At 40.6% G+C, this 20,564-nt stretch overlaps 1 protein-coding gene across 1 annotated transcript; it reads left to right on the forward strand.

Annotated features, from left to right (window-relative positions):
• The first annotated feature begins 717 nt into the window (after window positions 1–717).
• arhgef16 (Rho guanine nucleotide exchange factor (GEF) 16) lies at window positions 718–20,379 on the forward strand. Its single transcript, XM_039799745.1, has 15 exons — window positions 718–884; window positions 1,986–2,619; window positions 3,205–3,256; window positions 4,229–4,392; window positions 4,854–4,910; window positions 12,375–12,535; window positions 13,603–13,755; window positions 13,845–13,974; window positions 14,847–14,921; window positions 15,045–15,137; window positions 15,862–16,013; window positions 17,709–17,891; window positions 18,513–18,583; window positions 19,560–19,661; window positions 19,800–20,379. The coding sequence occupies exons 2-15, from the start codon at window positions 2,053–2,055 to the stop codon at window positions 19,937–19,939; spliced, it is 2,100 nt and encodes a 699-aa protein (XP_039655679.1). The 5' UTR covers window positions 718–884; window positions 1,986–2,052; the 3' UTR covers window positions 19,940–20,379.
• The last annotated feature ends 185 nt before the right edge of the window (window positions 20,380–20,564 follow it).

A 20,564-nucleotide genomic window follows, 5' to 3' on the forward strand; every position in this document is an offset into this window, starting at 1 on the left:
TAATAATAATAACGTTTGGTAAAAATGGTAACATGCAATAAAAAAAATAAACAAGACTCCATGTTTTTCATGTTGTTGTTTTTTCAAAGAATCCTTATATTAAGAAATCTCAAACCAAAAATCTCTGAAATGTGCGGAAGATTTTGAAATGTTTGATTTTTGTATGTGGACCTATATCAGTGTACCATGTATTCTCTTTTTTTTCATTCTTTATTGCAAAAGAAGTTCAATGACACTTACCATGTATTTTCTACATGCAGCTTAAATAAATCAGTGACGAGGCAGTTAAGTGCCCCCTGTTGATCACCAGATGGCGCCAACGAGCTATGTGTTGCCAATCAGGCATGTCACTAGACAGAAATAACAACATCAGAAAGAAAGAAAGAAACAGTAGAAATTCGATGGGAGATCAAAAAAGAACATTTTATATTCGTGTATTGCATAATGATTATAACTATATGGCAGGGTCCAACACAAACTCTACCTGACATTTTAAATGCATTTGATTGAAAGATGGCTTTATTTATGTGGCCAAGCCGGATTGTGAAGTAGTCCATCGTCACAGAAACACCAGCTAAACTTTTTCTGTAAAGAAAAGCTTGCTTCCGTAGCTGCAAGCTTGCTTCATTCTAAATTGGCACTTTTCGGTGATTGATTGACGCCTCACCTGTGGTGACGTAAGCACCACGGCTTAATGGGCGCTTGCAAACAGAAGAGGAAGTGAGTGAGTAAGAAGAAATATGTGACAGAGGGGAGCGGAGGACTAGGCTACATCTGCTGCTAGAGCTGCACTTCTCATAGAACCGGACAGCCCGAGAAGCGCCGGACTGAGTTGTCATATTATTTCATAGGAAGGCTGGTGTTTGAAAGGTCGCCTCACGCAGGTAAGGCAGCTGTTGAACTGCTCAAAGTTTCGGTGTTGGCTGAACTGCGTTTCACCTCGCTGTTATGACCCATGGGAATGGGAGGCAGACATTTTTGCTCCCACCCTAATCCGTCTTTCAGGCAGCGGAGTTATTGGAAATTTAGACTGCGACTGAACAGAAAAAAAATAAGCAAATTCCTGATTTAGCTGTAGCCTAGGTTTATAATCAGTAGGCTATGTCTTTTTAAAAGTGAATTTAAAGCTGTTTTTATTGTGTGTTATGAATGTAATTTTAAGACTCAATATAATGACATGTTTATAAGAGTTAGACCTGCATAATAGCGTGCCTGTGTGTCTGCACTTGACATTATAGGCTCTTTGCACAGGGCAGGTTTGGAATATCGATCAGAGACAAGGTGTGAGTTAGTTTTCTTGTAGTTTCTGTGGCGCACAGATTTGCTGGAGCACGTCTCTATGTGCTTTTTGTGTGGGCAAGTGATCAAGGAGTGAGCTGTGAGTCACTGGTTGATCGAGGCCCTTGATAGGAGTTTGAGGACTGACACAAGTGGCTGCTGCTCCGTCCAACAGTGTGGAATCGGATCAATGGTTGGGCTCCCTTTCTCCAATGGGAAGAGATATGGGAGCTAGGGTTGTGCAATTAATCGAAATTTTAATCGCGATTACGAGTTCAGCTCCTAATGATCACAAAAACCGAATCGAGTAAAAAGATTATTTTGCACATTACGTTTTGCAAGTAGACTGCTTATTGTCTTGTGTTCTGAATGGGAAAAGTTTTCACAGTTCTAAATGTTTTCACTGTTGATTTGTTCAATAATTGCAACATCTGTCCAAAAGTCAATGAGTAATCGTGTTAAATAATCGTGATTTCAATTTTGACCAAAATAATTGTGATCATGATTTATTTCCATAATCGAGCAGCCCTGGGAGCCCCATTTTAGGTCACTCATGGTATTTTAGGGTCATCCAGACAAGAGACACTTATACCCCTGCTTTTTCCCCATGTCTCCATTTAAGGTGCTAGTTTATACATGTTCCCTGTCTGTAGTTTGAACTTCTCCTGGTTATACATGTAAAAGCTGTAATTTCCCCTCCTCTTCAGACTCCTTTAATGTTGTAAGTGCTGAAGAGCTTGTTAGACCGTGTCGAGGTGACGGTGGGAGGACGCCATGGCCAACAGCCAGTCAGACAGCTGCATGGGCGACCAGGTCCCTCTGGTTCTGGTGAGCCGCTTCTCCACAGAACTCCATATATCTGAGCCTGGCGATGATTGCTGCCAGTCCCAAAGCACCCCCACACCCCAATCTGAAACATCCACGCCCCAGGAAGATGTAGTAGAAAGGCTGGTGGTGCCTCAGCCGGTGGTTTTGAGCACCCAGAGTCCTGCAGCGCAGAAGGTTGGCACCCACCAGCTCATACCCAAGTATTTAGCCGGCCGGCCTAAAAACCGCCACCACACCACAGTGGTGACGTTCCCAGTGGGACTGGAAAACTCCACCAGTGTAACCCGGAGCCGTCACTCAACCCAGGGGCCAGATTTGTCCTGGGAGGATTATGACAGTGATGGAGACGGCTTTGCTTTGAGGAGGAACCGCAGGAACAAGTCATACAGAGCCGCTGTGACAAGCCTGGACATTGAAGCCATGGCATCGGAACAAGGGCCTGCAACCACACTGAAACCGGTCCTAGAGGACAGAGCAGCCAGTCCTGGTCGATCTCGCAGCACTGGACGCAAGGTACATACGCCAAGGGGTTGGGGGCCAAAGGGCAGTATTGTACTTTGTCCATTTATCATAAACCCATAGTTGATTAAATGGAAGTTGTATTGTAGAAAGATAATTGTATCCACTTATCTGTTGGATTTTAGGAGTGTTTTGTAATTGAGGACGATCAGAAGCCACTGGTTAATGAAAGTGTCACTTTTGATGCCAGTTATGTCCTTCAGATGAAAACAGAGCCCAGCTGATGCAGTTTTGCTGTTCTAATAACCTCATAGGCCACAGCCAGCATAGCCAATAACATTGGGTGACCTCTATCAAATTCTCATTTAGTCATAGTGATGATTCCATGTTTCCACAACTGTTTCCTATCTTCCAGACCAGTACCAGTGTTGAGGAAGTCCCCATAGTTTTTTTTATTTTTTATTTTTTTTTACCAGAGTGTATTTTAAAACTCTTCATTTAAGGATTGAAGAAAGAGGCAGTGCTGAAGAGAGAATTACTTTTTGGAGAAAAAAAAAAGCTCTAATAAAAACTGAGTATTACTGAGGCACATGGATTCCACAGTGTTAAACTTAGGCTGCACTGCTGTCTCCCTTCTAGCGATTCCTGGGGAGAAAGAGGAACCAGAACCAACATGGGTCCTTCAAAGATGGTATGTTCACTGATGTGTCACCCAGTCCACTTCTCTAAATTTGGCAACAGTACTACAAATAGATGGGAAATAACTGTTTATTATTTTTTATTGTGTTGCAAAGCAATTTTGTGTTGAATTTCTCTATGGAAATGTAAAAACAACTGAACTTGGTTTGTGGGTGCAATAAAGTCTGTGTCGAGAGAGAAGATCCCTTGAGGCAACAGGAGAGAACAGAACAGGAAATAATTCACTCTGAACGATCCCAGAATGCTAAATGTCAGATTGTTGAGTCTTGAGTGTTGACATTTGATGTCCTGTACCTTCAGACGCTGCCACTTCTCCAGTTTTAATTTGAGTAATTTCCAAGTAATAATTATGCAGACTTGAGATGCTTTAATTGAAGATTTGTTTGTCCACTTTTAGAGCTGATATCTCACTGGGGCTGCCTTTCATAAATGGGAGATGCAAGAGCAGTCATCTTAGGAAGAAAAAAAAAAATCTAAATATCATAATCAGCTTTCACCTGCACATTTAACTAAGAGAATCAAACCTTTCACTAACTGAATGGTCTCTGTATAATTTCAGTAATGATACACTGCAGGCAGAAACCTGCATTTAAATCTTACTCTATCAGAATGTTTTTATTCATTTTCATTCTCACCTCCCTTAGGGTTTAGGCTTATGTTATTATGTTGACACATACCAACTCTGCTTTTGCCCTTCATTTTTTACACTTGACAAATTAACTTCAATAAACTTCTTTCAATACATCTGGCAGATGTATGGGTGAAAACATCAGAATCCTATATACATAAGCTTGTTGTGAGAGACATATTTCACTGTGATTTTGAAGAATTTGCAGTGTTTTACAGCTTTTATAGTCATGATTATTGTCTGTGTGATGTAAAAAGTCACTTGAATCCAAATTCCAAAATGCACGCTGAGACTCTGGATTGAAACTTCAGTGGTGTTTGTTGATGCGATCCTCAGCTACACCGTGCCTCTACCAGGAGATCCGTGAACGAGGGCTGCACTCCACCAACCAGGATGAGCTGCTGGATGACTTTGTGGTGGTGGAGCCTCCCGTGGAGGACCAGGGCATCGTAGTGAAGAGCTACCGGCCGGCACAACTCACTTGGAGCCAGCTGCCACAGGTAAACCTCCAACTGCACTGACATAGAAAGTAAAAATTGAAAGCAAAAAAAAAAGTGTGAAGTCGAATTCTGCAAAGGTGTTTAAATTGATAACGTAATAGAGTTACAATTATACAAGTGTACTAATACATAATTCCATCTCGGTCATCACTTCCTTTGACAGAAAACACTGACAGCCAATGTCTTTCTTCCTCTTTACCTTCAGCTGAATTTTTCATTTTGTTCAAAATGTTGCAATATAAAAGCTTACAGTCTTTCTTACATGCTTCACTGCTACATAAACTCCCACGCTCCATGACCCTTTGTGGAAATGCTGGCTACGTTTGGTCTAGATGTCAGAATATCCACTGAGCTGGAGGCTAGAGTCGTTGGCAAACACCAATTTTAAAAACAAGCTCTATTTTAAATATACAGCAGAATGCGGAGCTTAACATAAGTTTTTCTTTGTAACTCTTACAAAGGTGAGGGACACAGGTATCCTGACATTGGTCTCACCTCAGGAGAGAAAGAGACAAGAGGTAAGTGTGTGTGTGTGTGTGTGCGCGCGCGCGCGTGTGTGTGTGTGTGTGTGCGCGTGTGTGTGTGTGTGTGTGCGTGCGCGCGCGTGTGTGTGCGTGCGTGCACAGGCCAAAAGTTTGGACACACCTTCTCATTCAATGCGTTTCCTTTTTATTTTCATGACTATTTACATTGTAGATTCTCACTGAAGGCATCAAAACTATGAATGAACACATATGGAATTATGTACTTAACAAAAAAGTGTGAAATAACTGAAAACATGTCTTATATTTTAGATTCTTCAAAGTAGCCACCCTTTGGTTTTTTATTAATAAGGGAAAAAATTCCACTAATTAATTCTGACAAAGCACACCTGTGAAGTGAAAACCATTTCAGATGACTACCTCATGAAGCTCATAGAGAGAACACCAAGGGTTTGCAGAGTTATCAAAAAAAGCAAAGGGCTATTTTGAGGAATCTAAAATATAAGACATGTTTTCAGTATATTCCTGCCTTTTACATAATTCCATATGTGTTCATTCATAGTTTTGATGCCTTCAGTGAGAATCTACAATGTAAATAGTCATGAAAATAAAGAAACATATTGAATGAGAAGGTGTGTCCAAACTTGTGCGTGCGTGCGTGCGTGCAAAGAAATGTCCCAGAAGGGAATAATGTGCTACAGAAAGCAGGACAGCTCTGATGCCACACAATTGCAGACCATGTTTCAATACTAAAATAAATCTCAATAAAAACACCACTAAAAACTACACTCAGCATTTTGCATAAGCATCCAACAGTCACACAGGGAGATAAACCTATAATATAAGAGGCACAGATACCAACTTTTTTCATAGACCGTAGACTTGAAACATTAGAATGAGATGCAACCATAAGACATTTCAAGTTAGTGGCAATGGCAACATTATGACATTTCAGCAAAAAATGTGCAATTTAAGAAACCCAAACTTTAAGCCAAACTTTAAGCAGCATTGTTTGGTTTCTGTTTACATATTTGTTTCTGCCACTGAAATCAGCCATAGCATGTGATTACCATAAAGACAGTTACTGGAATAATAAAAACCTCGGGCAGTAATCATTAATAGTAGGGCTGTCAATCGATTAAAAAAAATTAACTAATTAATCGCACAATTTGCTGTAGTTAATCGCGATTAATCGCGTTTTTAAATTGAGAAGCTTGTAATAATGGATATTTAAATGCTAAATCACTTAACTTTGCAAATATGAAGAGAAAACAAACAAGGAAAGGTTCTGCTAAGTTCAGAATGTTTAATATCTTTCAGAACAACAGCAGCAACAATTTGGCTTATTTAGTCCTGCTGAAGGCTGCTGAAATGGCTAGAAACTGTCCGACTTGAGAGCAGATTTTTGTCACCACCCCCAATATTAGCCACATACCTAATATACCATATTCTGAATAATATACCATATTCTGAATAATATATATATATATATATATAATATAAATATATAAATTACAATCTAGGCAGTACTTAATATCATAAATATTATAATATACATAGTGTTTAATCTGAATGACTAAGCAAAGCACATATATCTAAACACAGAAATGCACATCAATATCAATATCAATGTTACACATTAAACCAGTAACCCAAAACCACAAAGGTGTATGTTGGCCTAAAGTGAAAACATTGAGTGTAGTTTTAGATAGCGACGCTGTGCACAGCAATCCATTACCAATGTAAAGCGATTGACTACATTTCCCTTTCAGCACCGCAACCAGGAAGTAGCTTGTGTGACAGTGAGACGCACCAATTTCAAACATTTACTGGAATATAGTCACGGATACTATCGAGTCGACAGCGTTAAACATCAGACTGCAAATAAGGTTTTATGAGCGTGACCAACGTAACAGTTATCAAGCAAACAAATCGCGCACATACATATCGGCAGCACAGCAGTAGCACAACAGACAACTCAAACTTAAACTGCAGCTCTATGTAGCGAAACTGCAGCTTACCGGTGGCGCATCTCTCCTGACGAGACAACATGTTGGAGTACTCGGTCCCGTTTATAGCCCGTGCTCATTCATTTCTGGATTCTAACACATCATCTTTTTTCTCTTTTGGGATCTTACTGGTCCACGTTTCAACTCTTGACTGGCCCGTAGGCCTACTTCAATCAGGTAAATCCCTCCTAGAGTAGCGCCGCCTGCTCTTATGGAGACGTATTACGTTTCTCAGCCGCCACATGAAGTAAACAAACACAGCTGCGTTAATTTCATTAATTTTTTTTAACGAGTTAAATATTAAAAAATTAACGCAAAAATTAACGCGTTAATTTTGACAGCCCTAATTAATAGTAATTATCAAAGATGTACTCCAGTGATTTAGTGTTGCACTTCCCATAATAGCAGGGACTTAGAAGTAACAAACTAAAAAAAGAAGATGTAGCAGAGGCCAAGATATCCTGACTTTTAATCCCTGCTATTGGTCAAGCTCTAAAAACACAGGATCCTACATTTCATATCTCAAAAGCATCTTTCATTAGACCTCACCTGCCTCTTTAATGCCCACTCCTTTTAATCGACACACATACAGTTTGTAATACAGGCTTTCTGTTACAAATTCAGACCCAAGCCTAGATACTCCTGACTCTTGATTACATCTTCAGAGAAATTAAGTCTGTCTTAAAAATATACTTTACACTTGTATGATTTTCATCCCATACCTGCCAACATTTTCTGGCAACAAGTTCGAAGAACTCATTTTTCCCCGTTTCCACCTGGTATTAAAATCCGATCGGAGTGATCGGCTCACAAGTGGACCGCTCTAAGTTCAGGTGAAAACACACTCAGGGTGCATTGAGATCCGATCTCAAAAAACACATTTGGAGGTGGTCTGAGCCGCATGTGTCCATGTTCCTGTAGCAGTGAGAACGGGAATGTAAAAAAAGTTATAATATAGAAACTAAATTTCAAACCACAGACACATAACAACAAAGCCGGTTACATTTCATTACAAAATAACTCCTAGAATTGAACATCAATATATTGACTAAGACCGAAATCTAATGGTTTCGTCTGTGACATGATAGTGTAACACGATCTAAGGGTGGCTTTCCTCTTTTGTAATGTGTCTATACTAACAGTCTAACAACAGATCTTGTGTCAATACCAAAGGTCCATTCTGTGTGCACTAGTAAACACTGAATAAAGCCACACCCTGCCAGTGTGATCACACTCAGTCAGTCTGCTGAGCAGGTACTTGTCTCGCTCTTTTGTACTTTTAGTCCTTTTCATGGGTTTAGGCCCCGTCCACACGTACTAAAACGATCTTTTTTTTACCCGTCTTCCCTGGATTCGTTTCAAGAATAGTTGCGTCCAAACAAATCCACTTGTAAATGACTCAATACGCTACTTCATATGCCAGGCCTATAGGCGGCGCTGTTTCTGCTACAGAAATTTACCAAAAAAAACGGAGAAGAGCATAGTCACTTCTACTTCCCATCATAACATGACTAGCTAGATTATCATTTTCTCTTAATACATCCGTGGACTATAATAACTTTCACCACTGCTCATTTTATAAAGGCTGCCGCAAGAAAACGTGTCTTTGTTTACGTTGTATAATGTGCTGTTGGATTCCTTTTATTTTGCATGATTGCAGCGTCGCTAGCAGCGTTAACGTGAACGCCGCTTAACGTTCGCTAGCTCTAACATCGGCAGTCAAACAAACATCAATGATCCATGAATGATGTCTTTTTAATAATCTATACGTTTTTCTTGCAGTAGCCTTTCTACAATAAGCCGTGGTAAAAGTTACTATAATCCGTTCAGGGAGTTGATAAGCAGACAGATTAGCTAGCTAGTTGATAAGTTATCTACTTCCACTTTATAAACAGATAGCCATAGCAGCTAACGTTAACGTTACTTCGCGCTGGAGCGGTCAGCTACTTTAGCGGTCAGCTACTTTAGCGATGTTTAACGTTGGCTACATAACGCTTGCCAATATATCTTGTGTAGAATCCAGAGGGAAGGGTCAGGGAGCAGAGTATTTAGATGAAGTGAGCTGGTTTGACCATGGAGATGGGACATGCTCGCTTAGCTTCACCGCGAGTTGGTGCGTCAGCGTCGTGGGAGAGGGTGTAAAAGAGGGGTGTGGCGATGACATCATCGATACGGATCCGTATTTACCATCCATACGAAGCCAAACGAGAGCCGTTTTGGGATTTTTTCACCCTGAGACCTGGTTTCAAAAAAGTGCGTTTGCAGGATTCGTCTGGACGGTCGGCCCAAACGATGCAAAACATGTGCGTTTGCGCAAAAAAACGTTTCCGTGTGGACGGCCCCTTAGTTTAGTGCTCGAGCAGTGTGCTTCAGATTTGCATCCATGATGACAACTTTAATGCTTCTTTTTGGGGACATTAAAACATTTAGCTAAAGTTTAGGGCTAAATGAGATGAACTAAACGTACTGTTTTTCAAGTGGACATGCTGTAATATCAGAAAGATGCGAGCAGTGAATAAGGTTGCCCCACATTAGCTCATACAAAGCAGCGCTTTACCAGGTTCACCAGGCAGACTATTATTTACTATTCTTTAGTGATGTTTTGAGCTTTTAGTGTGAAACATCAATGTTGGATGACAGATTTTCAGGCAGTAGTGTTCTTAAAGGTCCCATGACATGCTGCTTTTTGGATGCTTTTATATAGGCCTCAGTGGTCCCCTAAAACTGTATCTGAAGTCTTTCCCAAAATTCAGCCTTGGTGCAGAATTACAGCCACTATGAGCCAGTCCCATAATGAACTTTCCTTATGGTGCGTTCTTTTTGTCCACCGAAGTCGTTTTACGAGTTGTTTTCCGGAGTTACGACCCGGAAGTTGCAAAAAGAATGCCCCCGAGGTCGTATTTACGACTCGTCAAGTCGTCTGAACTCAGAGGACCCCGAGCTCACTTTCAAAGATGGCTACATCGTGCATCACACGTAGTAAACATTGTGGTTATCTACAATTTTAAGCACTTTTGTCTTTGTTGTAACCAAATGAAGAAGTCGTACACATATCGCTGTATACTGCTACCTATAGGCATGTCTTATTAGGAGTTAAATACCGCCTGATTAGTTATTTTGTAGCTTGTGTGCAGCTGAAATTGGCTAGAGACACTTGGTTGCTTATATGACAACAATGGCTTTAAGCCGAGTCTTGAGCAGAAAGCAGAGCAGCAGCCTAACGTTAATCAAAACGTAATTTTCATGTATCAAACTGTGAAATATATGTGTGTAATATGTCAATAATTGGGTGAATAGAATCCTAAATGTTACTAAAAATGTTACAAAAATCCATCTTTTCTCCGACTCGTAGTATTGTGTGACAAAAAGAATGCGACAACCCGCGGTTATTCGTTTTTCGACACGGATGTGACGTCACGCTCGAGCTACTAGTCGCGATTACAAGACAAAAAGAACGCACCATTAGACTGTGCCATTTCTGTGTCTTTAGCTTAAATGCTATTGAAGAGGAGAGAGGGAGGAGGCAAGGTGGAGGGTGGGGGTGTGGCCTTGACCAACTGCCACTTTGCTTGTTTGCAAGCCATGATGTCTCTCTCTCATGGGTGGGCCAAAATTCTCTGGGTGGGCAAAGCAGAGAAAGGGTAGGTAACCTTGCTCCTTATGACCTCATAAGGAGCAAGATTCCGGATCAACCCATCTGAGCTTTCATTTTCTCAAAGGCAGAGCAGGATACCCAGGGCTCGGTTTACACCTATCACCATTTCTAGCCACTGGGGGACCATAGGCAGGCTGGGGGAATACATATTAATGTTAAAAAACCTCCATAAAGTGAAATTTTCATGCCATGGGACCTTAAGTTAGCCTTTGGTCCTGTGTGAGCCACTTCATCTGACAGGATGTGAAGCGGTGTGTAAGATGTATCCTCGCTCCCTGATGGCTTACCTAAGATCCTGACCATAAACAGTAGAGGCTTAGCCTGACAAACCAGATCCACATCAAGATGTTGGGTCTGGGAACTCACCATTGACAGGGCTCAATCCGAGGGGCGGGATAAACGGTTGTCTTTCAAATTCCCTCTGCACGCAATAGGATAGCGCTACAACCAGGCAGAGCAACAAAGAAGGAAGAGAAGCTAGTTGATAGATTAAACTTTTGCCGTAGCTGGTCGTCAAAACTCTGAACACATCTTCCTTTTTTAAGAATGAGTTCAGTGCCGTTCATTTCTCAAAGAAAAGCTTAACTCCGCAAGTCTTCCAAAAGACCGCTGTTCCCAGCAGCAGCCATAAGCCCCGCCCACCGACTCTATACACAATGTGATTGGCCTGACTAGACTTTTTCCAGCTCACAAGTCAACGGAGAGTGCCTAGACCCCCAGGCTGCAAATTAAATTTGCTGCCGCTGGGGTGCATCTAGATTTCTAGGCTAGTAGAGGCTAGTTGTCATACAGTAAAAAAAATAATACTTTGAACACTGCTAAAAATTAACCACAGCCGATGTTTTGTTTTCTGCATCTGATTCCTATGGATAATGGATAAGTCTAAAACATCACCAGTTAATGTGAGCTTTTCATGTCACTCAGTATCAAATACTAGATTCACAATTTTGCTCCAATATTCAACATGTAGGGAGAGGTTTGTCATATAATAATAATAATAATAATAATAATAATAATAATAATAATAATAATAATAATAATAATAGGGCATAGCAGAGAAGCAGAATTCTCAATAGACCAGAATGCATAGCAGTCACAGCACAAGTTTTTTATTTTGTCTGTTGCACTTTATTGATGTTGAAGGACTTCATTACTGCTTTGCTCTATTCCTCTCTGAGTAAACCCTACATTTAAGGGCAGAAAGTAGAGGCCATTCATCTGGATGTTGTTAAAGGAAATTCTGAGAAATGTAGGTAATCGCCAAATTACCCAGAGGTAGTGTCGCTTTGCCACTCGCTGCGGAGCGGAGGAGGGTCTGGCTACTCCACACAGCATTGCAGGATGGGAGAAAAACGTGCTCTGGTTTCTTGGCATTTCTTTAAACCAATCACAATCGTCAAGCTCTGCACGGAGCCACTGTAAAAAACTCAGACTTAACATATAGTCTAGCTAGCTTTTTCAATTTACCCTGCAGAGATCTGAGGAGCAGTCAACCATAATCCTCATAAATCCACCAGAAATTAAAATTCCAACACAAAGAAAGCGAAAGGAAAAAAAAATGTCCTGCGGCACCGGAGCAATCCCGGAAGTGGAACATCGAGGATAAAGACTAACCCAGAGGTGAAATAGAACGTTAAAGAAATGTTGGTTTCCCTAATATAAAGTAAATTAAAAACCTTCATTAAAAAATAATAGACTGTCAGAGAAAAGTAAGAGCACCACAGAGGTTTTTTTATTTTCTAAGTTAAAGCTAAAAAAAAGTACATGTTGCAAATGTGAGTTGCTCCTTCACATGCACTTTATACACTTATTTGGGTTTGTGTGATCATTTGACAGGCCATTTTTGAGATCATCACATCAGAGCATTCCTACCTGCACAGCCTGGGCATCCTGGTGCGTCACTTCAAGAGTAGTGAAGCTCTGAGGAAAACAATGACGGCCACAGAGCACCACCACCTCTTCTCCAACATCTCTGTCATTCACCAAGTCAGCAAACTGTGAGCGTGTGTGTTGTGTGTGTGTGTGTGTGGGAACTATTTGTGGGGGAGGTTCAGGGCCTCATACCAAAAAAAGGATCCAATGATGCTTTCAGTGTGTGAAGCAGTGTAATGGACTGATTATCTGAATACAGTATCAAAATATTAAAGAGGCTGAATTGAGTGTTTTGTCAGAGTTAATGTGATGTGGTTCCAAGCAGAAAATGGATTGAATTACTGTTTCAGGTAGAGTATTTGCCCTTTGCATGTCTTTAGTATCCTGCAGGTTCCATCAACATGTTAAAACATGCTAGCCAAACTGGTTCTGCTGCTTAGCTGCTCTGTATTCCCTGGCTTTGAGATGATAATGTGCTTGAAAGCAGCCTGTGTTGCTCTGTGCAATACTGGATACATTGTTTTGAATAAAAATAGATCCAGTTTTAGCAGCAAGACAAGAAGTAACCATCTATCTTTGATCCTCTTGTTCTCTGTTTTCAAGTAAAACAAGATCTGTGACAAAATCTTTGAAACTAGAAGGCAGAAGGTGCCTCAGTTTGTTGACAACAGTTCGAAACATTACTTAACATTAAAACAAACACAAACACTGCTTAAGTTTAAGAGGGACACCAGAATGTAAACACTCTAATACATACTTGACCGACTTGATTTTGACAAAGTTTGTTGTAAATTCATATTAGATTGTGATTTTTGATTGATTGACTGATATTTTTATTTACATGTCATGCCACTAAGTGGCCCATCCCACACGGAATTACATGACTCAATTACAATTGTATTTAATTCAACAGCATCCGGTCCAATGTCCACATACAACATTCTCCACTTAGCACAAAACAAAGAACAAATAAAACATATTACAGAAGCTACAGCACAATAGTGTAACCCATGCATTGTCCAACTAGAGCCAAACACTTCATACACTATGTGCTTGTCTGAGAATGTTACTAATTGCTGTTACTACTAATTAAAAGTGAAAGTGTGTCCTGCTCAGGTAATTAGTCTGTGGGTGGAAAAACACAGTCCTTTCACTTCTTTATCTCTCTCTCTCTCTCTCTCTCCATTTTCAGGTTTTTTGAGGACCTTGAACGGCGTCACCATGACAACCCAGTGATCCGGGACATTAGCGATATTGTTCAGAATCACGCTGCCCACCACTTTGAGCCCTACATTGTCTACTGCTCCAACGAGACCTTCCAGCAGAGGACGCTGCAGAAGCTGCTGTGAGCGGCAGAACAAACCTTAACAAGATGAGTTTCTGCAGTAACACGGCAGCACGAGCTAAACTTCCCTCTTTCTTTCCGTCTTTTAGGACCAGTAACGCTGCGTTCAAAGAGGCCCTGAAACAGATTGAAGGAAGCCGTGAATGCGGAGGCCTGCCCATGATCTCTTTCCTCATCCTTCCCATGCAGCGAGTCACCAGACTGCCACTGCTGCTGGATGTCAGTTCAACCTTTACTTTCATATATGAACGACTCATTGGAAAACACATAGCAGCTGAAAATATGAGCCTGAGGGCCGCTTTATCTGTTTTTCCTTCCTTTTTCCATTTATTTATTTTAAAAGTAGAACGCACAGTAATCCACATTTCTGTAAATGTGCCAGAGTTAGCCAGCCAGCTAATTTTCTACTGTAGTCCTTTTGTTGAGATGTTTTGACAACAGATCACCAGAAACCCGCAAGACGGGTTAACATTTACTGACATAAGACAACAAGATGTCATAAAGACAGCAACGGCAACAAAATAAGCATTCTCAAGAAGCCATGCAGAGCAACAGGAAACAGCAAGACATTAGTGCATTAATACATCAACAATATCCACATTCAGTACACGTAGCCATGCAAGCAACAAAACACAGCCAAGCAGCACTCATTGTAGCCATTTTCTTGTTAGGTGCAAACACACAGAGCACTTATAAGCAGAGACATGAAGAAAAATCAACAATTAAGCATGCATTCGCCACATTATCTGCATGTTATTCAATAATGTCTTTATAAAACTTTTATTTTTTGTTATTTATAAAAGCTTGTAAAGATGCACATGCATCCAAATCTCAAAGCATCAACACTTGTGTACCATAGAGACACATTTTTGGGGGGTGAGAAAGGTAAACCTAAAACCATATGTTTATAGACACAACTATAACTTTGCGTGTATGTGCATTTACACTAGAGTTAAAAAAAAAAAATTATGATTTAGGAACTCCAGATTCAGCTTAGTGGCATGTACTGTGGTGCAGAAGGTTGTTTTGTCTATTGAAGTACATAATTGGTACCGTGAAAGTTTCATACCTTTTCTGTTGTCTCCTCACAGACGATCAGCCAGAAAACTCAAGACACGACAGCAGAGCACTTTGCTGCTGTTTGGGCGCTGCACGCCATCAGCAAGGTAGAGATGCTGAGAAGGCACTCTTCAGCCCTACGTTTCTTACTTGAGAGTGAACTATGAAGTCAATGTGTTTTTAAGGTTGTGATTATCATTATGTCGTTGTCGTTTGTATTATTTCAACAGTTGGTCAATAGCTGCAATGATGGAGCTCGGCGAATGGAGAGGACAGAGCAGATGTACACCATCCAGAAACTTTTAAATTTTGGTAAAATTAAGGCAAGTTTTTGTTTATTGTTGGCATGGCAGTTTGGTTTGAAATGTGCTGGGGACAGAGACTCATTTTGGAAGTGCATTTTCAGAAGTGCTGGGTACAATGACGTGTTAATTTTATTTATTTTTTCTCTTTTGCGCAGGTTGTGTTTTGAAATATGCTGTCCTGTAGCTTAATGTAAATGAATAAAAATGTATACAAAAATGTGATGTCAAACATTTTATGATGAAGAAAGCCTTAAGTTTTCAAAAAGCATTAGACATATGACCCACTATGTTCTGCTTCATGTATCCATGTACCATGTTGACAATGTGACCTGACGTGACATCAGACTCAGAGAGGGGAGCTACGAAAGGAAAAGGTGTAGCCAGCGCAGCAGCACAACAGCTGTGCCTGCCCTGTGGGGATAGAGATTTTTGTGGATTTGTTGGCATCTGTCGCTCAAGAATTATATGCGTTATGAACTTTATTTTTTTTAACTAAATTGAGCTCGAGGTTTTCAAAAAAAGTGGTGGGTACAAAATAACTCATGACGAAATATGATGGGTATGCGTACCCACCGTCCCCACCAAAATCGACGCCTGTGGTTGTTGGCTATGGATGTAAATATACTGTAAAATGCAAGGAACATAATGTAACTTGGATACTTTGGACTGATTCTCCTTATGTTGTAATGATGCAGCAGATTCACTTTACTAACCCGGACTGATAACTCTTGTGTCCTCACAGCCATTTCCTCTGGTGTCGTCGTCGCGGTGGCTGAAGAAGCGCGGTGAGCTAGCCTTCGGCACTGAAGAGCTGAGCATCTGGAGGGCTTTCAGCAACCGGAGCTACTACCTGTTTCTCTTCAATGATGTACTGATCATCACCAAGAAGAAGAGGTCAGTAGGACTAAAATACAGTTTGTTATGAATATTATTCACATAAAGTCTAAAATAATGTTTTGTGGGAAAAGGATTTTACAAATCTTTGACTGACGGACGTAACTGACATTTTCATATGATTTCACGCAAATATCTGCAGATATTCTCCGGTATGTCAACATAATCACAATGATTTAAAAGGATCAAAAATACATATTTTTCCTTATACCTGTTGTAGTGCTATTTATCAATCTAGATTGTTTTGTTGGGAGTTGCCAAGACAGTGTTGGCGATATCGGCTGTAGAGGTGTCTGCCTTTGGCACTCAGCTTGTGGTGCTCAAATTTCCCAAAAATACATTAGAAAAGCTCACCCAGCAGTGTCTCTTTCCAGAAATCATGACCTGGTTGTGAGCAGGAGTTTCATAGAGGAACTATTTTCTTTCTACCAAACTAATGCCATTCCTATCACTGCTCAGAAGGAAGCGTACTCATTGATGAGAGGCTTGTGACAGTGTGAGATGTAAGCATTAATGGCATCTTCATAACTCAGGTGAGCTAGCAGTATCTATTAGCTACAGCTACAGCTAAGCCGAGGAAGACGGGCCTCTCCTCCATGAGTACGCTTCTTGCTGTGCAGTGATGCGGTTGGCGAGTGTAGTTCGGTAGAAAGAAATTTGTTCCTCCGTGAAACTACTCACAATCAAGTCTGTGGATTATCTTGAGTTACCGGGTTGTGATTTCTGGAAAGAGACATTGCTGTTGAGTTTTTCAAATGCATTTATCTTTTTGGTGCTTTAAACGGCACAAGCGGAGTGTCATCTAGTTCCATTATATTGGAGAGAAGGTAGGCATCTCTACGGCCGATATCCCCAACACTGGGCAACTCGCACCTAAACAATCTAGAATCTAGATTGAAGATTTTCGGGTGAACTGTCCCTTTAAGATCAAATCTAATAAGATCACTTAAGATGCATTCAGCCTCCTGTAATATCCTGTTGAAGAGTAGTCAGACATTAGAAACAAAGGCACCAGAGCCGGAAGCTAATGTACATAATGCATTGTGAATTTCCAAATGAAAAGCTTCTTTAACAGATCAAATCGCTCTAACTTTAGATAATGAAAGAAAGAGTCGTACATCTGATAAAATAGGGGCTGCTAGAGATGTCAAACTTCAGAACCCCAACCCGATTATGAAGCATTTTATGAGCTTTGTGGGCTATTCCTGGTAGATCATTTGGACACTGAGTAGGTCCAGCTGCTAGCAGGCAGGGAATATGAGAAACCGAGTGAAATGAGGAGAGGAAGGGGACAGAGAAAGGAGAGAGCATGGATGTGGTGCGTGCATACTTGAGATTCTTTCATCTTGCATTCAGCATGTCAGCTCGACAGACTACAGCTCTCTGTTTTGAGTTAGGGAGAAACCAAACAATGTCAACCTAGAGGAAGGAGCTGCCCAAAACACTGGAGTCATTTTAGGGTTGTTAAGTTGACACTGGGGCCCAGTCTTCAGGTGATAATATATAGGAAATGCTATTAGCAGATAGTAAAGGAATGTGTCAATAGTACACACATACACAGTAAATAGTAGCTGGGTTTAGCTACACTATAATGTGTAAAAATGGTCATTTAAAATTACATTATTTCTGTGAATGCTCCTGCACAATTTGATTAAAGAAAAAGAAAATGTGAGTAAAAACGATTTGTTTATCCAGTGAGGAGAGCTTTGTGGTGATGGACTACGCTACTCTGGAAAATGTGGAGGTTGGGGAGGATGCAGAAGGACGGACCTCTTCGCCTCCCAAAAACAGCCCCAGCTGCTATCTTTCCTTCAGGCTGCTAATGAGCAAGAACAGCGATGGGAAAGCAGAGCAGATGACCCTGGTGGCCGAGTCCAGGTACTGCTGCTTTCAGCTCCCGTCAGCCATGAACTGTACATTACATACTGTATATAGTTGTTATTCCTCAAGTGTGAATTTATATTTAAACACAAGGTTTAAGTATATATCAGTATTATTATATTAATTTCATCTGGAGGGAGGGACACTTGGATCATTTTACTGAACATCGGACCTCTTTCTGTCAAATACCAGTCCATACATGAATCCAAACGCACTCTTGATACCACTGAACATTGATGGTTATGGTTAAGGTGGCCTTTAGGAAACTTGGTCTTGTGCTTAATTCCAAATCACATTCAATTGTAAGACATGTAGCGGTTTTCGACACGGTTAAAGGGAGGAGACCATCACGGGTTGGCCGTGGTGCTGCAGCATGGCTTGGGGCAGCTATCCCCTGCTGTAGTGGAACCTCATGGCTCATGGAAAAACCCTACTGTAAACCAGATCAGGTGTTTGCGTATGGCTCCCTCTACTGACAGAAGTTTTAATGGCAACCTAAAATACTCCCACGCATTTAGTCCACTCACAAGAAACAGACGTGTGTTATCACACGTACAATATTCACAACACTGGCTTTGGAGTCCTCTTTAACAGTGCTTGTTTGTTTCTGTTTCCAAGGGTGGACCGGGCACGTTGGATAGTTGCTCTGACAGAACACAATCAGGCAGGAGTTTCCCCTTGTAAAGACGGTAAGTCAGCATGCTTCATTTACCAAGGGAGTCACTCTTTAAAAGACACTTTGAGTTAACTCTGAAACTGACCAGTTTTCAGTGTGTATGTGTGATCTTTTAAAAGTCTGTTCTCTTAACTTTATGTGTAAATGATTTAATTTGTCATGGAAAGCAGTGTGCTGCACAGAAAACGGATGGTTCGCATTCATTTTCCATTTTAAATGCAGTCTTATTCACACACCAATCAAAGCTGCATAGGTTCTCCTTTATTTTAAACTATTTACCAACATTTTATTGGATTGATGTGGATCCTGACTTTGGGTTTACAATTACTTAAAATTCATTTAAAGAACATAATTTGTATATAACCGTATTTGACTCCAAATGGAGAAAAAAAAACATTCTGGTATAGCACCTCTCACCCTGATTATATACTGTAAATGAAACCGATATAGGCCTCTGTTATCCTATTGTGTGTACTTAATGTGCCTTGGACATGCACAGAACAACTTTCAAAGCAAGACAGATGTGGAGCAATCATTCAGTTTCATGTGCGTTAGGCTATAGTGTACTACAGGTCTATAGGCTGAAGAACATAATACAGTATTTTGAACAATCATATTTGAAGACATGATAATGTTCATACAAATACACAGCCTTATAATCCTCTATTCATGGCATATTTAAGACAAAACCATCACATAGGCAGCACTCACAGTGGCTGTTTGTGTAACGGCATTAGTTTTAGTAGTGAGTGTATCTCTGCATATTTGATATCGTTATGAAAGGGTGTGCCTTTCCAGGGGAATATGACACATTCCAGGAAGTCATGTGATGTGTAGATATTCAGCAGTGAATACACGATGTTTTTTTTAGTACTGACAACAGGGTTCTTAATTCACCAATAACCACAAACCAATTGCACAAAAAAAAATATACTGTATGAAATCTTTGGTTTTATGAATCACATTTCATTATGGGAATGTGTTTTCAGGTCTGCCACAGTATGAGGCCACCAAAGCCTACATGCCAAAGGAGCCGGATGAGTTGGGGCTGCAACAGGCTGAGCTTGTCATCCTGCTGCAGAAAGAGGAAGGTGAGGTCTCTTTACATGTGCACTTAGCTCCGTCACTACCTGTTTACGTCAAAACCAGACTTTCAGGCTCAAATGAGCCGTCAAATAAAGCACGCAAGAATGCATAAAAAGGTACCTTAAACTGTCTGCTCTTCCTAGCCTGGTGCTATGGGGAGAGAATGCGAGATGGAGAGAGAGGCTGGTTTCCTGCTACCTGTGCCACAGAGATCACCAACCCCACTGCCATGGAGAACAATGTGCAACGCATGAAGCGCCTGCGCAAAGAGACCAATGTTTGAGGGACTCTCAGGATGTACAAAATAACAAACACCTTGCAGTAGACTGGTGACTCTCATAATGACTCATGTTTTTGTTGAGACTGCATTGCAAGAATGGCCATTTATGCTATCCTGGTATCTCAGTGGTCCAAGATGAATACAATGTGACCATAAGGTTGCTGGATTGAATCCAGCTAGTGTCAATGTTTTGGAATTCTACTGTCAAGACTGTCCAATTATTTTAAAACAGGTTGGATTAACAGTTAAATCTCAACCAAAAACTGTATAAGGGTGTTTTTGTCCATCTTCTAAATGTGTAGCCAATAAAGGACAGACATTTGCAAGAGCAGGATTTACTGGCCAACAGTGGACATCTTTACTTGTACAGCACTATCCTGTTATTTTCTTGTTGGTGTGAATGTAAATTTAAACTTAATTGCTATAGTAAACAATGAGCCTCCGATGCAGTCTAGGACTTGTTCTATTGCCTACATTCACTATAGTTTTAGAAGTTGCATGTATAATACTGCTAAATGTTTGTTGCATTTCTTGTTGGATCACATTGTGTGTAATTTCAAGATTATGTGATGGGTCTTTTTATACTGGTGTAAAGACATTTTGGCAGAACATTTACCATTCATTATAA

The sequence above is a fragment of the Perca fluviatilis genome, chromosome 5, assembly GCF_010015445.1.
Source record: "Perca fluviatilis chromosome 5, GENO_Pfluv_1.0, whole genome shotgun sequence".
NCBI lineage: Eukaryota > Metazoa > Chordata > Actinopteri > Perciformes > Percidae > Perca > Perca fluviatilis.

Excerpts from the sequence above, each read along its gene's own strand:
- arhgef16 (XM_039799745.1), top strand. The coding sequence starts at position 2,053 with ATGGCCAACAGCCAGTCAGACAGCTGCATGGGCGACCAGGTCCCTCTG. Across the intron at positions 12,536-13,602 it reads ATTCACCAAGTCAGCAAACT|GTTTTTTGAGGACCTTGAAC; the intron begins GTGAGCGTGTGT and ends CTCCATTTTCAG. Across the intron at positions 17,892-18,512 it reads ACCCTGGTGGCCGAGTCCAG|GGTGGACCGGGCACGTTGGA; the intron begins GTACTGCTGCTT and ends TCTGTTTCCAAG.